Source organism: Geospiza fortis, unplaced genomic scaffold (assembly GCF_000277835.1).
Source record: "Geospiza fortis unplaced genomic scaffold, GeoFor_1.0 scaffold377, whole genome shotgun sequence".
In the NCBI taxonomy this organism is placed as follows: domain Eukaryota; kingdom Metazoa; phylum Chordata; class Aves; order Passeriformes; family Thraupidae; genus Geospiza; species Geospiza fortis.
The window spans coordinates 36,598-45,403 of record NW_005054830.1 but is presented as its reverse complement, the minus strand read 5'-3'; the positions used below and the strand labels follow the sequence as shown (position 1 = coordinate 45,403).

Below are 8,806 nucleotides of genomic sequence, written 5' to 3'. Positions count from 1 at the left end.
CCCCTCCCACTTCTCGTCCTCTCCCTTCACTGTCTGGGGAGAAGAGCCATTAACTTAGTCCTAGCCGGGGTCTTTACTGATACAAAAAGAACCATTAACGACTTGTGATTATCATAACAACTAGGTAGCACTGCAGCAGCAACACTGGTCTGACAGGTTTTGTAAGTTTTTCTACAAAAAAAAGAATTGGTAGAATTTTGTTTATAACGTGTGTTTGGCAAAACAGTTCTCACTCTTTAGGTAAATTAGTCATTATTTTCCACCCTGTCGGCTCCATAGATTGCCAGTGTTAGTATAGGAACAAATAGCAACTTCTGTATTTTATTTTCAACGTGGCTTTATTTATGCACTACCTTTTTTTGAATTTGCTTTTTTAGTTATGTGGATACATTTAATAACTGTGGTCTTGCAGTTTGAGGAAAATTCAATATCAAGAATAATTCAATGCAGTGTAGGAAAATGCAACTGAGACAGTTTTCTGATCTTATCAGGCTTTCAATGGTAATATATGTTGACCAGTACTTGACTGAGGAAGTGAGAAGGTGGAGGAGTAAAGACCATTTTGTATTACCCAAAAGTGGAATCCTGGTGGTGAAGAAAATATCTTGGTTTTGGAAGTGGCCTGCTTATGCCTTAAAACATGTCATAGGGAAGTAATGTTCAGTGTAGGAAGTACTTTTCATACAAAGAATATGTTTTATGCTATGCTCTATATTACATGTATACACATGAATGATGAACAAACAGTTCAAAACCAGCTGTGTGTATTTTTTATTTAAACAGACTTATAAAGAACACTTAGAAGGCCAGAAACACAAAAAGAAAGAAGCGGCATTAAAAGCTTCCCAGAACACCAATAACAACAGTACTTCTGCTCGTGGAACTCAGAATCAGTTGCGCTGTGAGCTTTGTGATGTGTCTTGTACAGGAGCAGATGCTTACGCTGCCCATATCCGTGGAGCCAAACATCAGAAAGTAAGAACTTTCTCTCATCTATATTATACAAGTCAGTCATATATTTCTTCCCATAATTTTTCTCATCTTAGGAGAAAATACGCAGAAAGAATATAATTAGAATTTTGTTTAAAGACAGTTCTGTTTTTTGTTTCAAAATTATCTTTAAGCTCACTATTACAAGGGCCTTGTTGGGAGAAAGGGGGAAAACATATTGCCACAGCATGAAGGAGAAGAGGATATATTGGGAAAGGTATGTAAATTGTAGGAAGAAGGTATAGAGCAAGATGGGGAAAAGTGTCAATGAGGACATGCAGTAGCATGCTTGTGCCCCCTAACACTTTTCAAGACTTCTCTTGACATTCTTATTTGGCACTGTGAAGTGCTCTGTGCTTTGAAATACTGTAAACTGAGTCAGTGCCAAGGAATTAGATTATTATGTATCACTTTTTGGTATTTCTTGCAAAAAAAAAAAAAAGCATATGTAAACAAGGAACAATGTCCTGTAGTAGATTTTATGAGTATGTTTAAAGAGTTTTGGTAAGCATGCTTTCCCTATTGTCTGTGTGCAGTTAGGTGAACATTTTAGAATAAAGACTGTGAGCTGCACTGTGAACCCCTGTGACCTGTGTTCTAAATTTGGTCATACGACAATAAAATGGAATGGTGCAGTGTAGAATGCGTGTTTAGATATTACAGTATTGGGGTAGACAAAACAGAGAGTACTTTGGACCTTATTAACATAAGAGATTTGATAAATAAAATGCCTTGGCAAGACCAAACAGAACTTTGAGAATTAAATCAAGATTGCAAGAAGATTAAATCAGACAGATTTACTGGAAAAAGAAAATTACATCAAATTCTGCAAGCAAGAGATGTTGTAAAATGCATAAGTTTATTTATGCAATTTTTAACCCAATCATTGTAGTAAAACATTACTAGCCTTCCTGAAATACTATATAAGCATTTGTATCCCACAATAAAATCAGATTCTTTGATCATCTCAAAGTCTTCCCTGTCTCTCTTCATCACCCATATTACAGATTTTCCTCAAAGCTGTGGAATTATTAATGTAAGTAACAAAGTAATAATATTCAGCTTTTATAGACTTTTGTATCTCAGAACACTGTACAAAGTGGCATCAGTAATATCATTCCTATTCAAGTAAATAAATCTCATAGCAAATTTAAAATAATTTTCCAAATTTTTTTTTGTTAGTAGAAGAACAAAAATTATCATTTATATAGATTTGCCTAGTGTTTGTTCTTTCATTAATGAAGTTGAGTCATTAAATTTTTGGGTTGTGCCCAATAACTCCATAGGTATATGGAGTACGATAATATATTATCTTTGTATATTTGGATGTCCTTTTCTCTTCCTCATAGATAGTTGCTAACTAATACTAACTTAGGTTGTCATCAGTGTAAAAATGAAATCTCAAAGGACTCTTTCTTTGGTACACGGAAGAATCTTGTGCATTCTAGTGGGAAAAAAGTAATCTGGAAGAGTTTCTTGAACTTAAATTTGTAATATTACATTACATTAATATGTCTGTATTCTGATGAGGAACATGCTTAAAATAAGAATAAAAAGCTAAGAAGTGTATGTATACACTTGTGTGCATATCATAGAATTATTTAGGGTGTAGAAGCCCTCTAAGATCATTGACTCCAACTGTTAAACTAACACTGCCAAGTCCACCACTAAACCATGTCCCTAAGCACCACATCTACATGTCTTTCATGACTTTTAAATCCCTCCAGGGATGGTGGCTCAGCCACTTCCCTGGGTAGCCTCTTCCAATGCTTGACAACCCTTTCAGTGAAGAAATTTTTCCTAATATCCAATCTAAACCTCCCCCAGCACAACTTGAGGCCATTTCCTCCTGTCCTAGCTCTTGCTACATGGGAGAAGAGACCAACACCCACCTGGCTATAGCCTCCTTTCAGGTAGTTGTAGAGAGTGATAAGGTCTCATCTGAGCCTCCTTTTCTTCAGGCTGAACAGCCCCAGCTCCCTCAGCCGCTCCTCATAGGACTTGTGCTCTAGACCTTTTACCAGTTTTGTTGCCCTTATTTGGATGCACTCTACCACCTCAACATCTGTCTGGTTTTGAGGGACCCAAAACTGAACACAGGATTCAAGGTGTGGCCTCACCAGTGCCAAGTACAAAGGGACAGTCACTTCCCTAGTCCTGCTGACTGCACTATTTCTGTTACAGGCCAGGATGTCATTGGCCATCTTGACCACCTGGGCACACGCTGGCTCATGTTCAGCTGGCTGTTGGCCAACACTCCTTGGTCCTATTCCACTGGACATCTTTCCACTTGCTCTTCCCCAAGCCTGTAGCGCCGCAGGGGGTTGTTGTGACCCAAGTGCAGGATCTGGTACTTCACCTTGTTGAACCTGATTGTGTACATGTATTTGCATTAAAGACATAGCTAGCAGATTTGCATTTTTTTTACTGCTGCTTTCAAACCCAGTCTCCAGTTTTCATTCTGCGTGTTTTGTTCTTATGGACTACATGTATTGCTTTTTCAGGTGATGGTTAGCTGTTACCAAAAAGAAGTATTATTCTATCTCAAGTGTGTTGTAAAAAGGCATCTGCTTATTACTTCTAAGAATAAGCACATACCTCTTAACTTTCAAGGAGATAAAGAGCTCTGAAATATGCCTTTTGCATCCTCCTTAACTCTTTCTGCAGATGTGCTTTAACAAAAAGAAAAGAAAGCCTTTGTCCAAGGAATATCTTCCATTTTGCTAGGTAACCTGGAAAGTCTATAAATATTCTTAAAATGTAGTGATGAAAAGAGACAGTGTTGAATCTGAATAAAATAACTTATTTACAAATATTATTTGGAACTAAAATAACTAAAATAGTTCAACGTACTACAATTTTTGGAGGGAGAATAAAAAGCAACCAGGCAACAAAATAGTCGTGTTGGAAGCATTTTGCCCAAACTGTTTTGTGAGTTTTACTGGCTTGTGAGTTTATTGACTTTCTGTTCTCACCTACACAGCTTTTGGAGTAAATGTCTGAATTTCTAGGGGAAATAAGCAACCTGAGATAAATATTAACTATTTCCTCATTACAGACGATAAGAACTTTTGCATGTCCCTTTCTTTTCCTCCTGAGATTGCTTTTAGTAAAGAGGCAATAACTTTGAAATAAAAATATCAATATCATTGGTGATATTGATGTTTCTGTTAAAGCTTCAATAACCTATAACAAGTTCAATTTTTTATAGCAACCCCAGGCAGATAATATTATTAATTTCTTGTTATTTTTATAGGTAGTAAAGTTGCACACAAAACTTGGCAAACCTATTCCATCAACTGAACCAAATGTGGTTACCCAAGCTGCAACTTCAACATCCACATCTGCTTCTAAACCAACTGCTTCTGCTTCAAATATATCAACTAGCAGCAGTACTGTGAACTCCTCTGTCGCATCCTCTACAGTGAAAATTCTTACTCCCACGGCAAATGCACCACTTAACACTGTGTCCAACAACAAAACATCTTCAACCGCTGCTAATATAGCTGTAAAGAAAATATCTCCACCAAAAATAAACTTTGTTGGCAAGTACAGAAGTCAGTCTTTATTTTAAACCTAACCTATTCTATAGTTTTTAAAAATATTTTAGTGCAACAAGTACAAATATATTTAATTAACTTCTGCATGAGTAATTCTATTGTGTTTACGAGAATTATTACTAATGGGGAAAATAAGAATGTGTATCAAAATTTTGCTTCACAGTTTATACTGTTTTCTGCCCTTTTGCCTTCACCTGACCTCTCCTGGAGGCTTCTCCCACTTTCAGAAAAAGCCTCCCACCTTTGGTTTCTTATGTAGTAGCTGCTGGAGTATTGCAGAATATAGTCCAGTTGCTTCTAATTTCAGTTCACAGCCTGGCCTGTTAACACAGCCTGCAGTAGGTTGGCAGTTGGTAACTGGGAAACTAAAACATTATTGTAACACTGGAAATTTAACAGTGGAAACTTATGAAATAAGCATGACAGACATTTAGAGACAGAAAGCAGTTGTTCAATAGTAAGCTAACTTGCTCTCAAAGGAAAGATCTATGCAGTTGCAACACTGAAAGTATGCTGTCTTTTTTAGTCCCTCAAAACCTTTTAATGTTTGTACTTTCTTGGATCTATTTGCAAAAAGAAAACAAATCTGATGCCAAAAAAATTTAAAATGTATTTGCTGAGTTGTTCCCATTCAGTCCTATCTCTTGAAAAAGCATGAAAATGACAATTACAACTATATAAAGCAAAAGATTTCTTGCTAAAATAAAAAACTAGGTTTTTAAATAAGTTTTTGTTTAACTTTTAAAAAAAAAACTTTAATAGTATTTAAAAATGTTTAGTTTAACTAAAATTCAGACTGATAATGCTTTGACCAGAACACTGATACTTGCAAATAAACTCTTCAGTTTGCACATCATGTATAATTCTCATTTTATGAAAGTTAGTGATTTAACTTTTTTGATTTGTAGGTGGTAATAAACTTCAGACAACAGGAAGTAAACTGGAAGAAATGAAATCAGCTGAAAATATTAAAGCCACAACTGCTGCTACAATACAAACACAGGAAGTAAAACCAGACACAGCAGCTGAACCAGTGACACCTACGACTCTTGCTGCCTTGCAAAGTGATGTCCAGCCAGTGGGCCATGACTATGTGGAGGAGGTATTGATATGAAAACATGGATTATTTTTTAACTATTATATGGAGAGAGGTTCTAGTCCCTTCGTCATCTTTGTGGCCTTTCATTGGACTCTCTCTACTATGTCCATGTCTCTCTTGCACTGGGGAGCCCAGAACTGGACACAAGACTCCAGGTGTGACCTCACCAGTGCTGAGTTAGAGAGGAAAGATTAGCTCTCTCAACCTGCTAGCAATACTTTGTTGAATGCAGCCTGGGATGCCATTTGCTGCCTTTCCAGCAAGGGCACATTGTTGACTCAAGTTTAACTTAGTGTTCACCAGGACCCCCAGGGCCTTTTCTGTCAATCTGCTTTCCAGTTGGGTGGCCCCCAGCATATATTGGCACATGAGGCTGTTCCTCCCCAGATGCAGGATATTGTACTTCTCCCTGTTGAACTTCACAAGGTTCCTGTCAGCCCATTTCTCCAGCCTGTTGAGATCTCTCTGGACAGCAGCTCGACCCTCTGGCATATCAGCCACTGCGTTCAGTTTTGTGTCATAAGCAAACTTGTTGAGGGTGCACTCTGCCCAATCACCAGATCAATAATGAATATGTTAAACAGAATTGGACCCAACATTGAGCCCTGGGATACACTGCTAGCTACTGGCCTTCAACTAAATTTCATTCTACTGATCACCACCCTCTGGGCTTTGCCATTCAGCCAGCTTTTGATCCACCTCACTGTATGTTTATCCAGCCCTTACATCAACAGTTAGTCTATGAGGATATTATGGTGAGACTGTGTCAAAGGCCTTACTGAAGTCCAGGTAGACAACATCAACTGCTCTCCCCTCATCTACCAGGCCAGTCACTTCATTGCAGAAGTTTATCAAGTTGATCAAGCATGACTTTCCCTTGGTGAAGCCATGCTGACTACTGATGATGATTTTCTTGTCCTTAATGTGCCTGGAACTGGTGTCCAGAATTAGGTGCTCCATCACCTTCCCAGGGATTGAGGTGAGGCTAACTGGCCTGTAATTCCCTGGGTCCTTCTTGAAGATAAGAGTGACAAGGCACTGAACCTGCAAAGGCTTGTGCATATGTTTACATTTTTGTACTGTGCATGTTTCTTTTGACCACAGTGGGGCATTCTTCATGTTGGTGGAATGAGATATGTGGATGAAATATGATGCAAATTTTTCATAGTTTGTAATTATTCAACTCATTATGTTCGGGCTCAAGTTTAAAGCTGTTGAAGAACTTTGTTCCTTACCAAACACCATGGTGTGTCTGTCAGAATTGAAAGTTCTATTTTGCCTTTTTTCAGTTCCTGTGTGAAGTTTTAAGCATGTTTTGAGATGGGTAGACATTATCCAGTGTCACTGAATTCAATTAATTTTTAAATCAAATTTTGTAAAAAAAGAAAGGTAAATGTGTTTTATAACTTATTTTCCAGGTAAGAAATGATGAAGGAAAGGTGATCCGCTTTCACTGTAAACTTTGTGAATGCAGTTTTAATGATCCTAATGCCAAAGAGATGCACTTAAAAGGGAGGCGGCACAGACTTCAGTATAAGGTTGGTAAAAATGCTAATACTTTTATCTGGAAGTCTACCAGATGTCAGCTGACTGATTGCATGTTCTTATATTTAAAGACTAGTCAGAAGTAGGTGCTCTGACTAAACAGCATATAAAAAAAGCTAGAGAAATATATTTCTGAGGGAGTGTAGTCTTTAAAGTTGTAATGCAGACTGAAACTGCATTTTGGTTTCGGTGTTGCTTTAAACATTCTGAACATTGCTTTCAGGCATTTTTTTTCCAACATTAAAATATTGTACAGTGTGTGCAAGCAATAGTAGGTGCTTTGTTGCTTACCGTAAATTTCAAAGGGTCAATGTTTTTGGCAGGATAAACCACATAAACCCCTTATGGAGACATTTGAGAAACAAGTATTTGCAGACATTTTAGTCATGAATGGAGAGACACCTATAGTGACACATGGTGTGCATTTTCATTATTATTAAGATTATATAAAAAGAATTTACTGTGGTCACAGGAGATACAATGGGCCTGCATAATCATGAAAGGGATGAAAGAAGAGGAAAAAATTGCCAGAAAAATGTATTTAGTGTCTTATGATTATGCTCCAGTATGAGGGACCCTTCAGGAACCGGGCATCAGGAAGCACACTGTAGTTAAGATGAAATGGTTTTTTTTCAGGCTATATTGTAATCATCCTGCTACAGAATGAACAGCAAATTACTTAGTATTTCATGTAGAATTTTAATTTTAGATAGTTTTGTTCTCACATAGCTGAAAAAGGAATTCATGCTATATGTAGTACATTGCTGTTTCTTTCCTTTAAAATACCAGACACAGATTTTTCTTCAGCTGTTCAGTGCAGTTCTAAAACTGCATTTTACTCCCCTTGATTTTATCATAGACCAGTAGTGTGTGCTAAACATGCCAGAAGAACTCCATAACCTTGAGATGATAAGAGGCAAACCAACATTTCATTTGATATTTTTCTGAACTAGAAAAAAGTAAACCCCGATTTACAAGTAGAAGTAAAGCCCAGTATTCGAGCAAGAAAAATTCAGGAAGAGAAGATGAGAAAACAGATGCAGAAAGAAGAATACTGGAGAAGGCGAGAAGAGGAGGAACGCTGGAGGATGGAAATGAGGTAATGCATTCTGTTTTATCAGCAAATGAGACAAAGTTGCAGTCAGATTATCTAAAACTAACTCTTCTTCTGTAATTACTTATTTTAAATACTTGTTTTGGGAGCTCTATACTGTCTTGTTTTAAATTAAGTTGTCATTATCCCTCAGGGTTTTGTTTTGTTTTGGGTTTTCTGTTCAATCTCTCTGAGGAATGTAGACTCACTAGAATTATTTGCTATGAATTCAGACCTGCTTTCAAAATAACCATTCATTTTAGGTACCCTCTGGAGTTCATTGGTATTTGTTCTTGATTACTAGAAATGAGTTAGTGAGAACATCCAAGAATTTATTTAGAATGGTTGGAAGTATTAACTGCTATATAAAGAGGACATTTTGATGTACTTCAGGCGATATGAAGAGGACATGTACTGGAGGAGAATGGAGGAAGAGCAGCATCACTGGGATGACCGTCGCAGAATACCAGATGGAGGATATCCTCATGGTCCTCCAGGATCTCTAGGCCTGCTGGGAGT

The 8,806-nt window shown here is 37.3% G+C and overlaps 1 protein-coding gene across 1 annotated transcript in view; it reads left to right on the top strand.

The window, feature by feature from the left end:
• LOC102043511 (zinc finger RNA-binding protein-like) overlaps positions 1–8,806 on the top strand; it is a gene marked incomplete at its 5' end in the record, with an annotated part of 40,825 nt that overhangs the window by 10,657 nt on the left and 21,362 nt on the right. The window contains 6 exon segments of the mRNA XM_031065517.1: positions 784–975; positions 4,247–4,547; positions 5,459–5,652; positions 7,068–7,187; positions 8,148–8,293; positions 8,681–8,806. The exon segment at positions 8,681–8,806 is cut by the window's right edge and continues 34 nt beyond it. Coding sequence (XP_030921377.1) covers positions 784–975; positions 4,247–4,547; positions 5,459–5,652; positions 7,068–7,187; positions 8,148–8,293; positions 8,681–8,806 — 1,079 coding nt within the window.